Source organism: Protopterus annectens, chromosome 5.part1, assembly GCF_019279795.1.
Source record: "Protopterus annectens isolate FY-2018-M chromosome 5.part1, PAN1.0, whole genome shotgun sequence".
NCBI classification, from domain to species: domain Eukaryota; kingdom Metazoa; phylum Chordata; order Ceratodontiformes; family Protopteridae; genus Protopterus; species Protopterus annectens.
The window spans coordinates 458529833-458547704 of record NC_056736.1 but is presented as its reverse complement, the minus strand read 5'-3'; the positions used below and the strand labels follow the sequence as shown (position 1 = coordinate 458547704).

Here is a 17872-nt window from a genome sequence, read left to right as displayed (position 1 = left end):
GTTAAAGCTAAGTCATTGTGCAATTTTACCATAGGGTAGTAGCTTACTACTCCCGGTTTTGGATGTGGGAGCACTTCATTGCTTAGATCTGTGCATAACCTGAGACTGAAGTCTTGGTAGTCTGCTGCCCCTGGGCTTGGACTGAGAAGGCCTGGAAGAGACGGGAAAAGACAGTTTTTTGAAGGGCAGTGTCTACTGACTCTAGGTGGCTGTACTTGTAAGAAATCTAACAGTTTGCATAGATTTAGCTTTCTTCTCCATTCTTTTGAGGACTTCTGCTTTATTGCCAAACAGACACTCTTGATTTAATGGTGCATCCAGTAATGTTGCTTTGACATGATCTGGCAAGTTCTGTTCCTTAAGCCATGCATGCCTTCTAAGAACAGACCCAGTGACAGCAGCCCTGCAAGATGCTTCTAAGGCATCAAACCCACATTGCAAAGTATGTTTACCAACTTGGTTACCAGACTGCATTAACTCTTGTAAATCTTTGTGTTCTGCACAGTCAGGAATCAACAACATTTTTGTTTAACTCCATAATATGCTGCTGATACTTTAACATATGAAAGTGACAATTTAAAGCCCTAATGGCAAGAGTAGCAGAGGTATATACCTTTTTCCTCATCTGTCTAAAGCCCTAGAAGGGGTAGGATTTTTGACAGTTGTAGCCTTACTGCCTTTAGGTCCCTGGGAAATGGTCTCTGGATCCGCAGTAAGATTCTTAAAAAGGAATTTGTGGGAGTCAGGCACTCTATAGTACCTGTCCGGTTTCCTGGGAGCTGGAGGCAAGGTATCAGGGGTAAAGGCTGGACTCCAAGAAGACATCATCTACAATTTCCAGAACAGGAGGGATAGCTAGAGGCCTGTGCTGTGGCAAGCTTAAAAAATTCCCTGAGTCTCTTTTTGGACTAGGAGTAGTCCTGGCTCACCCAGTGGAAATGCTCTCTAAGGGTGTGCAGGGTTTCACTAAAGGAAAAATCTCCTGGAGGAGAAGCAGAGGGAATGCAATCCTCTGCATCAGAATCCTCATAATTAGATAAATGTATGTCCTGGTAATCAGAAAATATCAGAGTTATTAGATTCCTGATCAGAAGAATCAGAAGGAAAATCATTTCTGGGTCTTTTTGAGGGGGAAGGCTGACTTCCCCTAATTAAAGTAATGAGGTCCTCAGCCATTCTAAGCATTTGTTTTTGTGGCATGTGGGCATTAGATTGCACTTTGGTCGTCTGTTTCCTAGGCGTAGTGTGAATTTTAGGCCTGACAAGTTCTGTATTTTTGGTTTGCAACAAAGTCGTCGGTTTAATATGAAAATCAGAAGGCCTGAATACACCCTCAGAAGCCGGTGCCTGCACAGCGACTCTGGACCCAACCAAGGTAGAGACATCCGCAGGTTCCATAGTTGAAGAAGCATCTCATGGCATACTGGACTCTGAAAGGGTCTCAGTAGAGGCCTGCTTGTCTGTAGAAGCGGGCATCAGGGGCTGTGAAAGCACCTCACTGAGTACCGGTGGACTGGTGACTAGCTTAACGTTAGCGTTGTTGGCAGCCTAGGACCTATGTGGTCTGTCTCTGTCTTTATCCTTACTTTTATTGGAAGATCAGTAGTCAGATGGCTTATCGAAGCCATTTCGGAGTACGGAGATCGAGAGCAAAATAATTTAGCTACAAAAATTGCCCAACGACGAATAGTTCGGACATTGAAGAAGGCACAAAACTGACAGCGAGGGACATCACGGTCTGGGCCTAAACAGGTGACGCAGTAAGAATGAAAATTTCTGTGAGGTATTTGCGTTCGACAGGCAAGACAATTATTATTTTTTTCTGACATTGGTTAGAGCAAGAAAAAAGGATCCCCAACGGGGTACTTATCTTTTAGAAGACTTCAGGTTTGAAACTTGAAAAATGAAAATTTCAGGAGTCTACTGACAGGCACTTGCGAACTTGCTTCTGCTTCGGGCACCGCACGGCAAGAAAGACTGATGTAACGGCATCGGCTGAATGTTTTATACCCCTGACGACCTGACATCATGGAAGAGCGACAGCATCCAATGCAGAAATCCCAAGACTCTGGTATTCAGGCTGGCTGAGGGCTACCTGCAGGCAGATAACCTAAATGTGATGACTGCAACACTGAATCATGAAGAACATCAGTGGTTCGCTTTACATCTTGTTATAAAGGCACTTAAAACAATCCAAAGCCTGCACCCTTTGCATATGGAAACATATAATTAGCTCTCCACGCTACCACTAGGCACCATGAATTTTCTACATATTTCCTTAACTTTGAAAAAAAAAATAAAGTTATGGAGAAGTTTCAAACCCTGCACCTCTGACACAAGGAGCAACTAGCTAAGCAGGAGCCTTGACACTCTATGCTAATGGATGAGTTAGTGTAGCAGGGTATAATTTTTTTACATAGTAAGAAGTTATGAAACTGCAGTGACTGGCATTAAGCAATGATTGCAATTCCCTGTGAGTTAGGAGGGGCAGGATAAGCATTGGAGGCAACAGTAGAAGTGCATTGTAAAATCAGGGACAGTTGAGAGGGATGGGATGTGAATGTGGGGGAAGGCTTTAGGACTAAGCTGGGAAGAACAATATTAAATTTTCTCTAGTGTCATCTAAACACTTACGTGGACGCAAAGTTAATAGAGCAACAAGTCTAACATCACCTATACTTTAGGAACATTAAGAACAATGAAAGTCGAAATGTCTGGTATTAGTGACTGAATCTAAGAATCTGTGATTTATGAGTGGCAAGAAAAAATAACAGGAGACATTGGGAACATTCTGGCACTCAGGTTAGAGGTATGAGTGTTTGAATGTGCGCACGTGCGTGGGAGAGTGAATGAGGGTGCCATTACCAATGTGATGCATGGGACACCACTGTGCTGACTACAGGAGGAACTTTTGAAGACATGAAAATGAGTGGATAATAAAGTCTTTCATTACTGCAGCTAACATGTCTCCAAATCACAATCTCCCTAGCAAGTAAACAAACTATTTTGGCCACAACTTTTATTGTCAGCAGTGGGATCTTTCTGAATCCCCTGGGTAAGCAAGACATTTGAGTAATTTAAGAAACAACTACACATATGGATTCATGGTAGGAAATTTATCAGTAGGTTGTAAGTTTACATTTCCTATTGGTTAATGTAGAGAACAAGTAGCCTGCCAAGTGCTGCTAACGTGTAGCAGGTAAACTAAGGTGTTGTGTACACAAACATGCAAAGCAATGCAAACATTTTTTTTTTTGTTAAATGTAAATAATTTTAAAATAAAAAAGTAAGAAATGGACACTGCAAATGTGAAATTTGTATAGCACCTAAGAAGAGAGAACAGTATTTACTTTACATGCATATGTAAAAATGCATACTGAAACCTTCCCTCTAACTCAAAAGTGAACTTAAAACAAAAACTAAAAAGAGAACTATAAAATATGACAAAAAAAAAGATTGAAGACCCTTAATGCATGCAATATTAATTATCAAATATGCATGTTTTGTGCATCCTCTAATGAATATAAAAATCTTTATTATAGAATAAATTCTCATTACTATTCAAAAACGAGCATGGTGACTGGATAGCCCAATCAGTTTGCCTGTTGTAAATGGGTTATATACCAAAAGAAAAAAGTCCGGTCACTGAAGTACCACTGAGTAGCCAGACTTCCTACTGGCATATTCTGAGAGACAGAGGAAAATATAAGAAAAATCAGGTAGGTTCTGCAAAAGTAAACAAACAGAAACCTACATGATTTTCCTTACATGTCTGCATTGCCCTTCATAATCTCCATTTTTATACTGAAAATGGAGAGAAAAAAACAACAATGGAGATTCTGTTTACTCCATAGCTTCTCCAGCAATAATGCACTCTGGAAGTATGGGAACATCAGTTTAGGGAAGGCAATGCAGAAGATTAAAGTGCCCTTACACAAATATATGATGTGAGAAAGGTAAGCAATTTCTTTCTCAAATATTTTAATGGTATAATAGCAACAATCCACTCATGTATGTGGGTATATCTGGATGTATCAACCATCGATAAATCCTGCTTAAAGATAAGTCTTGAAAGGCACATGAAATCAAAACTAGATTAACCAAATACATTATTTTTTTTCAATAAAATACAATACTTCCAGCACCAGCTATTAAATATAGCACATAGAGACCAGCAAGTCTCACAGCAATGAAAACTTGTGCATGTGTTAGTCACCAAAAAGACAAGTTTGCTAAAATACTGGTAAACAAACTGTTTTAGAAATCTTATGTTATGAAGTACTGCCTGCAAGAAACATTAAATATACATATTCTTTCTGTGTGTATATATAAATATATACATATAAAAATCCATCCACAACCCCTTTTTCCTATTTTTGCACATGGGGGTCAGGGTATCACTTCAACAGTTCAGAACGCAGGGTAGCTAGCCCTGCCACTGATATTACAGACAGGGAGAGATAAATACAGATATACACATGGATATATACATAAAAACATGTATACGTATTCAAATTCTGTAAATTGCCCTGTGCCCTGCTAAAACACACATGGGAGGTTAATTGAAGTTTCAATCATCCAAAAATATTAAATCAAGCTTTTCATACCCTGACGGTACATACAGCACACACACACACACACACACACACACACACACACACACACACACACACACACACACATAACTGCACACACACATAACTGCACACACTCTCTCTCAGAAGAGCTGACCTCCCAGTTTAAAATGCTCCCACTTCTCTTAACACTGAAGAATATTTGAGTACTTCTAATGCTTCTTCTGGAATCAGTCTTTAATGATTCAGACTGTTATACTCTGCTGTCAAAATCTGTCCTCACTTTTGGCTCAAGTATTCAAACCATACAATATTACAGCTTAAAATCAGTTAACTAAATATTTAGTGATCCTTGAAGGGTACAGTCTGACCCTTTTGTCACAGTTTTCATGTGACTGTAGGTTACAGCAATGGCATTTTAGCACCATTTCCAAGTATTATTTCACCCTTTTGCCATTTCCAGTTGTTGCATAAACATTTTCCAGTGCCAATTTCAAGCAATTGCTCTAAGCTCTTCATTTTTCTATTTATTCATTTTAAAATGCAACATTTGTGTTTGTTCAGCTAAATAAACAGGAACTTTGCTGTTATTTTTTATTTATGGCTTACCTTGTCATGAGGTCATCGTCTTCTCCTCCCCAACCCCAATATTTATTGGAGAATCCATTCACTAATGAAAACTGATCTCTGGTCAAGGCTGTTGCACCACCGAAGTAACCTCTGTAGCGTAACCTAAAGTTTTAGCATATAACATTACACCATTTTTAGTATAGGATATTATTTTCAAAAATTATACAAGAAAATAATTTATATTTAATTTATTTATTATTAAATTTGTTTACCAGGAAAGTCTGCCTTGGCTAGAACAGGCCCCTTTTAAGTAGATGTCCAGGGCGAAACCCCCCACAATTAACCAATCTTACAAGATGTCATACAATACAAGGCAAAAGGTAACCATTAGTTATCACATACAAGATGCAAAAATTAGTCCAGAAAGGAAAAAAATACAGAATAGACCGATCCTGGAAAGGATTATATTCCACACACTTACTTTTCAGATTTACTGTAGCAATAGACTGGTGCAACAGAATATAAAGGGATTTACTACTACACAGCAGACTGTTGCTATTGGGTCTTCTGAAGGAAGCCCGGAAGCTTAGAATATGCAAGAATATCAAAATGGCATTACATATAAATGACAGATGGATTGAACTGTAAAAACATTTAGCCAGGAGAAGAGTGGCCTGAGCACAGTTTAGAATCCAATAGCGGGTCATAAGGTTTGCTTTGAAGTATTTTGGATTTATGATTTGTTTTACGTATTGAGGGAGAGTATTCCAACATTTTGATAAATATGAGGAATACACTGACTCATTATGTTTACTGTTCAATAGTACAGTTGTATACAATCTTAACAATAGATGTCCTTCTCTTCACATTGCAGTATTGTTTACATAGGGGATTCCCTGCCAAGTGTAGCCCAATGTCTGGCCAGTTTACCAAAGCCTTAGGAATATATGTACATCATATATTACACGTATGCTCCCCACACAAGATACAAGGCATAAAGGTGATGTATGGACAGTCATACCTCAGAACTGAAAAGCTCCAAGAGGAACAGGTGTATCCAGAAGGAGAGAGACAAAGAATTCCAGGCCAGGAAGCCAGCAGTAACAGGACAGAGCAGAAGGGAGGAAGCAAATACTGCAACAGTGAAGAGAAGGACTTCTACTGTTATGGTAAGACTTTACACAACTGTACTATGTCCTTCCATATCACTATTTCAGTATTCTTTACATAATAAAGTGCACAAAAGCTCAAGAGGAAACTTGGGAAGGAGAAAGGCACAGAGGAGCCCTCTAGAAACTCATGCAGGATAGCTCTAGCAAAGCTATCTCTTGCTCTGGAAACAACATCCAATTTGTAATGCTTAGTGAAGGTATGGACAAGTCCACGTAGCAGACTCAATGATGGAATTGGTATCCAATCCTTTGCAAAAAAAAAACCACCAAACGAAGCAACAGTTATAGTAGAATAGGCCTTTGGAGAGGTAGAAAGATATTTACTATGAAAGGAATAACAAGAAACATCCTTAGAGATCCAGGATGATATGGTTTGCTTAGAAAAAGCCAAACCTAGAGATCTAGGCTGAAAGGAAAGAAAATGTTGCTCAGATTTGCGAATGGCCTTAGACTTATCCAAATAACATCTGAGCTGGCTATACATACCCAAAGTTTGAGGAACCTTCTCACTTAGTCACTGGAGAAAGAAAAGGAGGACAAATTAAAAGACTGCTTAAGAGACCACTCATTAACCACCTTAGGCATAAAGTGAGGACTAGTATGAAGAGACACCCTGTCCCTGTGAAAAAATAAGGAGAGAGAAACAGCCAGAACAGCCTGGAATTCAGGCAAACTTAGCTAAATTAAGGGCCAAAAGAAGAACAGTTTTCCAAGTGCAATGTTGCAAGGAAGCTGAAGCAGCAGGCTCAAAAGGAATCTGAGTCAATTTTCCAGCACAAAACTGAGGTCCCAGGAAGGTGGAATAGGCTTCTTGGGAGGCCTGATACGGAAGATGATGTTAAGAAATTGTTTGACCTCAAACCTTGAGGCAAGAGGAGGAGTCAAGGGCAGATGAGAAGAAATAGCTGAAAGATGAGCTTTAACTGAAGAATATGCTAAAGCCAGCATGCAGCAATCCACACAAATAAGAGAACCACAGGGATCCCCATAGAAAATCCTGGTTATGAGTAAGGTACCAAACAGAAAATCTCTTCATTTTGGACAAATATGACTTCCTGGTAGTGAGTTTCCTGGCCTCCTGTAGAACCCTAAGCACATGTTCAGAAAAAGGTGCCTAAAAGGGATCAAAACCCTACCACCCACAGCATCAGATGAAGAGTGGACAAGTGATGATGGATCACATACCCCTTTGTCTTGTGTGAGAAGGTCCATCCTGTGAAGTAACTTGTGATTGCCCCTGGCTAAGTGAGGAAGGGGGAACCAAAGCCATGTGGGCCAAAAAGGAGTCACAGGCAAGATTTTTGGGTAAAGTCTTGCTAGATCTTGAGCAGGACTCTCAAAATCAGAGGAAGGGGAGGGAATGCATAGAGAAACATCCCATTCCAACGAAAATATAACACGTCCACTTTCCAAAACTGAGGACTTGGGACTCTGGCACAGAAAAGATGAAGATATCTGTTCAAAGGGGAGCTAAAAAGATCTACTTGGAAAGTACCCCATCAATGGACAATGTCCAGAAACACATCACTGTGAAGCATCCATTCATGAGTTTCTGTACTGAGCCTGCTCAGTCTGCCACTATGTTTTGTTCTGAAGGCATGCAGACAGCCTGATACTGGACAGCTAGATTCCAGAAATGAAAAGCAAGTCTGCAAAGAAATAAAAGGAGACCTCTCATTTCTTGTTTATGTAGTGTGCACTCTGAAGGGGAGGCCAGAGACCCTGGACCTTGAGGGAACTGAAGGAAGCTACCCAGCCCGTGTCCTATACATTCAAAAAAAGTTTCTGAGATGGGACTGGGAGTTGAAAAGGAAGTCCTGGGTTGAGAGAAAGTTGATGAATCCACCACCGAAGCTCGAGTTTGAGGCATAGAAGGAAAGGAACTAAAAGGAACTTGGAAATCTAGTGAATGACAGTGATGAAGTTACAATGACTTTAGCAACCACTGTAGTTTTTTCATATGAAGTATAACCAAAGATAGCATAGGAATGGTGGAAGCCATGAATCCTAGAACCATGAGAAAAACCCTGTCTGTGACTGAAGCCAGAGGATGAAGAGACTGAAAAAAAGGTAATTAGAGAGAGACAGTGCCTTGAGTGGAGGCAGGGATGTCAGCATGGGAATGACCTGGACCCTGCAACTGAGAAAAACAAGACCCTGAAAAGGAACCAGGACTGATTAATAAAAATTTATGTTAAACCCCAGGGTTTGTAACAGACAAACCGTAAACTGGAGGTGCTAAAGCAGGACCTTAGGGGACAAAGGCTGAATGAGCAGGTCATCCAGATAAGGAAATATTTAAACACCTTTAATCCTGCAAAAGGCAATGACAGGAGAGAGCCATTTGGTGAATACCCCTGGGACCTAGAAAGGGCAAAGCACAGACTTGAAAATGCAAGGAAGAAACAGACAAAAGTAAAAACTTCCTGAAAGGGAGATGAATGGGGATGTGAAGACAGTATCCCTGGACCTCAAGGATGCCTAAGAAAGTCTGGGAAAGAAGAACAGAGAACAGGATTTGAAGGGATAGCATCCTAAAAGGAAGGGATCTTTAAAAAGCAATTGAGCTGTGAAAGATGTAGAATGGATTTTCAGGTGCCTTCCATCCTGACAACCAGAAACATCCTGGAATAAAAAAAATTCCCTTCCTGGGCAAGGGGCATGACTTGAATGGTGCCATGAGCCAAAAGGCCCTGAAGCAGTTCTGGAAAGAAAGGAAGAATTTCCTGAGGAGGTTGAAGGATGCCCAGAAAATGAGAAAGGGATTTCCACAGCATGAAGTACCCCTGGTGGATGGACAGAACCCAAGAATCTTGACTGACCCTTAACTGGGAAGGGACAGGGAAAGATGAAGGAACAACAGAACCTGACCCAAGGAAAGGGGAAGTAAACTGTCAGATAGAATCTGCCTCGTCTTGAAAAGGAAGCTTCTGAAAAGTATGAGTCAGTAGACTTAGCATGAGGTACGTGACTAGAACCCTTCTTACCTTTAGGAGGAGGGTGAGACTGTCTGCGTAGAAAACAAGATTTGGATGGGTAATTCCTTTGGAATGTAGGGACAGGAGACAAAAATATGTTTCAATTCCTGCAAGGCCCTGCCTTTATCCTGGACAGACTTAAAAAAGCTCAGCAGCAGCAGAATCAAAAAAGTTCTTATCAAGAGGAGCATCCAACAATTTAGCCTTAATATCATCAGATAAGGGATGGAGACTATGCAAAGAGTAACGTCTCAAAACAGAAACAAAGGTGGCTGCCCTAGAGGAGTCATCAGTTGCATAACTACATTTAATAGAGTGGGGAGTCACTGGAGAGGTAGAACCCAGTAGAGAAAGGCCTAAGACCTTCCCTTCTGAATCAGGGAGGTCAGAGAATGCCCGAGAAACTTGAGCAAGAAAGCTAAATCATACCTGGTCATGTAAATCTGGTAATTAATAGCCCGAAAAACCAGAGTGGCAACAGTATACATCTTTTTGCCTAAACATACCATAGCTCTACTGTCCTTGTCTGAAGGAAGTAATTTAGTAGATGGCAAAAGTTTAGAAGGTTTGTGAGATGAGAGAGACATTACACAAGGATCAGGAGAAGGACATTTGTACATGAACTTATCAGGCACCTTGTAAAATCTATTAAGTTTTAGGGGCTGGAGGTTGAGAATCAGGGACCACACAGACTGTAAAGGTATCAAGAAGGGCAGCCAAGACTGGAGGAACTGCAGAGGGCTTACAAGTCTCCATCTGAGGAGTTCACAATAACTCTTTTGAATATCAGAAACCTGTGAAAAGTCCCATTTGAAACAGTCCATCATGCAAAAAAGTGTTCCCAAAGGAGAGTTCTTCCAAAGCAGAATCTGGACTAACAGAATCTTCCTCCTCAGAGCCATATTCCAAGGGAGATGGAATTTGAGAGGAATATGCCAAAGACTCGTCCCCAGAATCCAAATCCTCTTAAGAGAATGCCTGTTGTCTGGGCCTCTTAAGTGAGTAGATGACCAAAGGAGGAGTAAGCACAGAAACTCCTTAGGGCGGCTTAAAGGCCATTATGGTATTAAACAACCTCGGGTAAAATCCTTCCATTCACACTGGGGATTCTTCAGCAACAAGGGAAACACTTATTTTTTTGTTTCTTTTGCAGGAGGTCTGCCCTAGTGCAGACCCTTGCCTGCACTCAACAAATATAGCAGGAATTTCCTCCCAAACTAGGATTTGTAGTATCCCCCCTAGTTCCTCAGAAATAATCGTTTGAGGTTCCCCCTCAACATCTGCAGAGAACTTTTGTAAAGTCCCCAAGGACATGCAAGAAGTCAGATCCATGCTGGTCTCTGACAGGGTCATGGCAGAGGAATCCAAGACAACCAGGTGATCCTCTGGGTTTTTACCAGCTTTGAAAGAGACATCTGAGGGAGGCAGGACAGTAGCTGAATCAGACTGGAGTTTTTTGGCCTTTTTCTTGGCAGGCAGTTGACATTTGGGATAGAAAGATTCCACTACAGCTTCTTGTGCCAACAATTTAAGATGCTAGTTCTCCAGGTAAATCGACAAGGAAGAGAGAGAGAGAGAGAGAGAGAGAGAGAGTACAGTTGTGTACAATTATCATAAATGTAGATGTTCAACTGTTTTCACTGTTGCAGTCCTGACTTATGGGATTTCCTCCCATGAAAGCCCTTGGCTGGCCCGACTACCAGAGAAATTCTTTCCTTGTCCTAAAGGCTGGCCAACACCCTAACCAACGTCAGTATTCTTGAGTATATAGGGAGCCAGCCCACATCATGAAATCATTTTTTTCTTGTCCCCTAATAGGTAGGAGTCCCAAGTGAGCAGTACAGAACTGAAAAATAGAACCCCTACAGGAGGAGAGCCAAGGGAGGTTCCCTTGGCTAGAGAAGAGGTTATAAGTAGACTACCTAGTAGGCTAAGGGAGAATTAGGGAGGGAAAGAAGACTGCAACCGTGAATACACTCAAACATCCAGATTTATGCTATGTGTACACAACTGTACCATGTTCTTCATATGTTTGATTGTTGCATTCGTGACTTGTGAGAAGATTCCCAAAGCTAAAAACAGGAGGAAGGACATTAGGGAGAGGAGAGGATGCCCTGCAAGATGGCAGAGGCGAATCCTGCTCTGGACCTAGAAAAAGCTGTGAAGTGGTAGTGCTTGGTGAAGGTATGCAGAGATGACCAGGTGGTAGCTTCAAGGATGTCCTTAGTAGTGACTCCTTTCACGAAGGCAACAGAGGTTGCAATAGCCCTAGTGGAGTCTGCGCTGGTAGCCTCAGGAGATGTTTTGCCATGATGGCTGTAACAAAACGAGATACAGTGGGAGATTCATTTTGAGATAGTCTGTTTAGAAGCTGTTTTTCCATCAAAGCCAGGGGCAAAAGACACAAAAAGCTGCTCAGATTTTCTCAAGGCTCTTGTTCTGTCCAGATAGTAGAAGAGCTGCTTATACACATCCAAAGAATGAAATATTCTTTCTTCTTTGTTCTAGGGGGGGGGGGGGTTGGGAAAGAATGTAGCAGGTGAATGGCTTGATTTAGAAAAGTGTCAGAGACCACCCTGGGCATGAAAGAAGGGTTAGTTCTGAGGGAAACCCTATCTGGGTGGAAGAGAAGGAACGGTTCCACCACCATGACAGCCTGTAGTTCAGAGACCCTTCTGGCTGAGGTGACAGCCAGCAGCAGGGCAGTTTTCCAAGTTAGAAACTTCAGCTGGACAGAGGGTGCAGGTTTAAAAGGAGGCAATGTCAATTTTTTTCAGAACAAACTCAAGGTCCCATGGAGAGGTAGGTTGCCCTCGGGTGGTCTGATATGGATGACTCCCCTAAGAAATTGTCTTAACAGGGCAAGGGAAAAGACAGGAGGAAGAGCAAGTATATGGGCCGAAATGGCAAATGCATGGATTTTGATGGAGGAGTATGAAAGGCCTTTATTAACCAGACTAGCCAGATAATCTAGGATGGTAGCAATCTGGGCTGAAACAGGATTGTGGTGCTGCTGCTGGTACCAGATGGAAAATCTTTTCCACTTAGCAGAGTATGATTTTCTAGTGCCAGGCCTTCTAGATTCCTTGAGAATGTCCTGAACCCGTTTGCGTAGGGTAAGCTTGTTCCTGGATGATGTGGAATTATCCAAGCTAAAAGGCTTAGCATCTACAGGCTGGGGTGCACAATCCTTCCCTTGCCCTGAGTGAGAAGGTCAACTCTCTGAGGTGGCAGGCATAGACTCTGGTTGGTTAGTTCAGAGAGCCGAAGATATCAGTGCTGCCTGGGTCAGTCTGGGACTATCAGCATTGCCCTTGGGCACTCTTCCCTTATCTTAAGATGCACTTGAGGTAGTAGGGGTAAGGTGGGGGCATAAATGAAGAGAAGAGTCCAATGGAAGGAAAAAGCATCTGTCCTCTAGGTAGATTTCTGTTTGATGCTGGAACAGAATCTTTCCAGTTGAGCTTTTTCCTTGGTGGCAGAGGTCTGTCTGTGGGACTCCCCGTCTCTGGGTCATGCTGAGAAAAATGTCCCAATGCAGATGTCATTCATGGGGGTCCACATCAACTTTCTGCTGAGGTAATCTGCTAGAGTATTTTGAGCCCCTGGAAAGTATTGTGCCAAGAGGTGCAACCCCAGAGAGGTGAGCAGTTTCCCATATTTGCATCACTAGGTGGCACAGACAGTAAGAGTAGATGCCTCCCTGCCTGTTTATGTACCACATAATTGTGGTGTTATCTGTTTTGACTAACAGAACCCTGGTTCCCATTTTACCTTGAAAGCTATCAGGCCTTTTTGCATTGTCATAAATTCTTTCCATTTTATGTGCCTGTCCTTGAATTGAGCCTCCCGCTTCCTTTGGGATTGGAGGTGTTGAAAGTGAGCCCCCTCAAGCTGTCTCTGAGACACTTGTGGTGACAGTTTGGCCCTGAGGAGTAAATCTGAATGGAAGGCCCTGATTTTGGGTACAAGCATGCACCCAACATGCAAACTTCTCTGACACAAAGGACCAGGTGAATTTTGGTAGCCAGGGACTGAATGTGCTGGCACCATATATTTTTTTTCCCCAAACACCTTTATTGAATTATCACTTGAGACATAGGCAAATAATTTACATTCATATAAAAGCAATCATACTATAATTAACATATTATTTTACTACACATATATATTGTGGGTCTATATTTGAAGACCGAATGTTTAGGTGATCAAACTCCTAAACATCGATCTTCTAATATCGAACCGCACAATGTCGAACGTCCCAGGGAAACACGTCCCTCGGCCACAACACAAAAACATTACTTTACATCTAAATTAAGTGGGGGGCTGTGCCCCCATACACCCCCAACTAAATATACCAACTCCGAGATCGCACAACAGTAGGGAAATAGCAAACACCAGTGAACGCCAAGGGAAATCTTTCCCTGAATTAAATTGTCCGTTCGACGTTTTTTGCTTTCGATATTAGAAGATCGATGTTTAGGTGTTCAATCACCTAAACATTCGATCTTCTAATAATAGACTCTACATTGCTATATATATCATATAACCTAAGCAATATTACATGAATTATTCAATTCCTGACTTTATTTTAAGGAAACATCTTTATTAAGCCATCAATTACTACATAGGCAATCATACATTTATACAAATGAGAACAAACTACACCGACAAAATCCTAGTTGTAAGCATTTTACATCACAAATCATACTGACGCACTCCCAGTTGCAAACATTATATATCACTTATAATGTACCCAATCTTTTTCAATCAAATATTATACAGCTCATTTAGGTCCCAACGCCTTTTAAAGATCATTCCTCCCTTGTACGTATTGTTCCCACAATTCCCCTTTTTCCCATGTAGTTTGCTCCAATCCTTTTCTAAAGATCTCAATTCAAGTTGTTTTCTCCGTTACTACATTCACTACTTCTAGTATAGTTGGTTTATATTTTGATTTCCTTTTCTAATAATTGCTTTTCTGGCAAGCACCATACATTTATGAGGTACCACTGGAGTTTCCTCATATGCAGCCTGGCCAGGGGAGGCATGAGGATACAAGATGCCATGTATCCCAGTGCTTGGAAAAAATCTCTGGCTGAGAAGCATTACTTCTGCTGGATACTTTGAAAGTAGTGGGTCAAAAAAGGAGACTCTGCTTGGGGGAAGGAAGGCTTTTTGAAGTGAGGAGTACAAGAGTGCCCGAGGAAAACTATCCTGCTGGTTGGAACAGTGTTGAAATTTTGAAGATTTATAGTGAAGCCCAGGGAGGATAGGAGGTCTTGGGTAAACTTCATATCCTTGCGAAGTTCTGACAGATTTGTGACCTATATCAGGTAATCGTTCAGGCAGGGGTATATTTGGACCCCTCTTGTCCTGCAAAAGGCAACTGCAGGGGCTAAGCACTTGGTGAAAACCCTTGGAGCAGTAGGTAAGCCAAAGGGAAATGCTGAAAATTGACAGTGACTGGAACCTGCTCTGAAGAGAAGAAAGCTTGTGTGTGACTCTTGAATTGGGATGTGTAGGTAGGCATCTTTTAGATCCAGAGAAACCAAAAAGGCCCATGGAGCTATCATGGGCAAGACTTTCTGAAGAGTCAACATTCTGAATTTTGGAACCAGGAGAAACTGACTGGGGTTGAGCAGGTCTAAGATAGGATACCAAAAACATTCTTTTCTAGGAACCAGGAATAGCCTGGAGTACAACCCTTTGCCTTTTTGATGTTCAGGAACTGGTTCCACTGATCCCAGAGAACACAAAATCTGGATTTTGGAAAGGCCTCTGTTTTTTTATTCTGGGGAATATCTAGGTAGCCTCAGTATTTTAAAGGCTCTTTGAAAGTGAGTTTGTAACCATTTGAAATAATGTCTAGAACCCACTTGTCTGAAGTGATGTGAGTCCAGTTTTGTTTGAACAAGGACAGCTTTGGGGGGAGGCAGGGTGGGTGAGTCATTGTTGCTCTCTGGCAGAAGCCTGGGGCCTGGAAGTTTCTGAGGTCCAATGCCTGGATCTCTGCAGCTGTTGCCTCTGCCTAGGAGTTTTTTTCCCACTGTTTTTTCCTCTGTCTGCCTGTAGATTGGGAAGGAAAGGACCATTGTTTAGTGGGGAAGCTCCTAGGAGTCTCAACTTGGAGGAAGTCTTCACTATCTGCATAGAGTTTGGTTTGTCCTCAATCTGTTTGGTTTGTCCTCAATCTGTTTAAGAACAGCTTCAGCTTTAGGTCCAACGGGGAAGTTTTGGCAATTGGAGCATCAAGGAAGTTAGATTTAACATGGTCAGGAAGAGATTGCTCCCTAAGCCATGCATGCCTTCGAATAACTGAGGCAGTGGCAGCTGCCTGACTAAAAGCTCCATAGCATCATAGCCACAGTGTAAGGAATGCCTTACTACCTGAGAACTGGCGCGACAGAGATCCAAAAGCTCCTTAGAAAGGCTTTTATCCTCCAGTAAAGAGACCTTTTATTTAAGCTGATCCAGAATGGTTTACTTATATTTAATCATGTAAAACTGACAGATGAGAGCACTCATAGTAAGGGTGGCTGACATATATACCTTTTCCCCAACTCTATCAAGGGCCCTGCTCTCTTTACCATTCTAGAAGAACTAGCTCTAGCCCCCCTTTGGGTCCTGGGGTGACCACCTCTGGATCAGCAGATGGATTTTTGAAAAAGTACTTATGGGAGCCATGTATACTATAAAAACTGTCTGGTGTATGAGGGGCTGGGGAAGAGAATCAGGATTCAAGGAGGAATCCTGAAAGACTTCCTCAACCATCTCTAAAATGGGTGGAATAGCAAGAGGTTTGTGCACTGGACAGATCCAGGAACTCCCTAATTCTTTTTTTTTGATAGAGGGTATTCCTGTGCTTCCCGCTAGAAATATTCCCTTCTAACATAGAGAGTCTCTCCAAAAGGTAATATCCTCTGGGGGGGGGGGGGGGAGGCAGAGGCTAGGTTCTCTGAATCTAAATCCTCAAAAGAAATGAGAGGGTCCTTCAGAACTAGACCCCTCTAGGTCTGAACCCTCATCAGATTCAAAAGGATCTGTGAAAGCTTCAGGATTAGGATTGCCTTTCCTTTTTTCTGGGGAGGCATCCCCGGGTGCTCATCTAGACATAACTATGGAGATCAGGTCTTCAGCTAGTCTAACCAAGTCCTGCTGGTATCCCTGAGAAGCGGAGCCGGTATGTCTAGGCAAAAGCCCAGCGGCAGTACTTCTCTTAGGAGTCACTTTGACCTTGTGCCTAAGGACATCTGACATCCTGACGCCTGTCTCTCTGGAAGAAAGATGAACTGGAGTAGGCCGAAGCCGCAAAGGAGTGCCACTGGAAGGACAGCACTCTTTGAAGCAGAGGCCTGCTGAGTGGCCCTGGCCCAAATGACGAGCTGAAAGCAAGGGCATGTGCAGAAGCAGAGGGACCCGACAGCATGTCAGCCTCCAAATGGGTCTTGACAGAGGCCTGCGCCACCATCTCTGACAAAGAAGGGGGTTGCGAAAGTACCTCACCTTCTTCAACAATCACAAGCCCAGGAGTAGAGACAGGTGAAGAATGGTTGTTGTCTGAGGGCCTAAGCTTGGGTCACTTATCTTTTTCCTTCTTACACCTAGGCTGCTCAACCTCCGAATGACTGGCAAATGCCATCAGATGCTGATGAGATGATCCAAGACCAAGGAATCCAGCTAAAATCTCGGCCCTATGTCTGATCATCTTAAGAGTTAAAATGGGCACAGAAGCGGCAACTGGGGATGTTGAGATTCAGGCCTAAGCAGGTGACACAAAGCAAGTGGAAGTCTCTGTGTGGGATTTGCTTACCACAGTGAAGAGAATTATTTACTTTATCTGATATGAATTAAAAGCAAAAGAAGAGTTCCCAACAGGGTAATTATCTTTCCAATTACTTCTCTCTGGTGCGGACCGACCAACACACTAAAAGACTGCTTTGGGCTCTGACGGTAAGAAAAGACGGATTTCATGACATAGGCTTTCTCCCTGTATACCCACGTATACTGACATCTGTTAGGGCGTCTTCCAGCCTTAGGAGAAGGAAAGAATTTCTCTGGTATTCAGGCCGGCCAAGGGCTTTCACATCAGGAAATCCCACAAGTCAGGACTGCAATAAGGAAACACGAAGAACATCTATGTAGGGTCTTAGGAACAAATGCTTGGCAAATAGAACACTGCGTATGGTCGTGAGAAGCATCCAAACAGAAGAAACACTGCTCATAATGATCATTATAGGGAATGTTTCAACGACAAACACAGGCCAAGTGAAATAGTAGAAAAACTTTTTTATTAAAAAAAAAAATGTGCAAATCTCTAGCACCTCGGTTATGCAAGCCTTTACAGAGTAAAACATATTTCCTTCCCCATACGCTTATATACATTCCAATTCCTTTCAATTACCAAATAAAACAATATTCCAATTAATACAAATACCATCCAATTACAACAAACATTTCCCATTACACTCTTTATTCAAGCCTCTTGGAAAGAGTGTATCAACTTTAAAATAAACATAGTTTCCTTTCTTCGTAATTTACTCAATGTCTTGCAACATGAAAGGATTTTTGTTGCACC

At 42.0% G+C, this 17872-nt stretch overlaps 1 protein-coding gene across 3 annotated transcripts in view; it reads right to left on the bottom strand.

The window, feature by feature from the left end:
* Positions 1 to 17872, bottom strand: part of B4GALT4 (beta-1,4-galactosyltransferase 4) — a 690340-nt gene that overhangs the window by 130772 nt on the left and 541696 nt on the right. For all 3 annotated transcript variants that reach the window (XM_044073108.1, XM_044073107.1, XM_044073109.1), the window contains exon 5: positions 5184 to 5306. In XM_044073108.1, coding sequence (XP_043929043.1) covers positions 5184 to 5306 — 123 coding nt within the window. The remainder of the gene's footprint in view (positions 1 to 5183; positions 5307 to 17872) is intronic.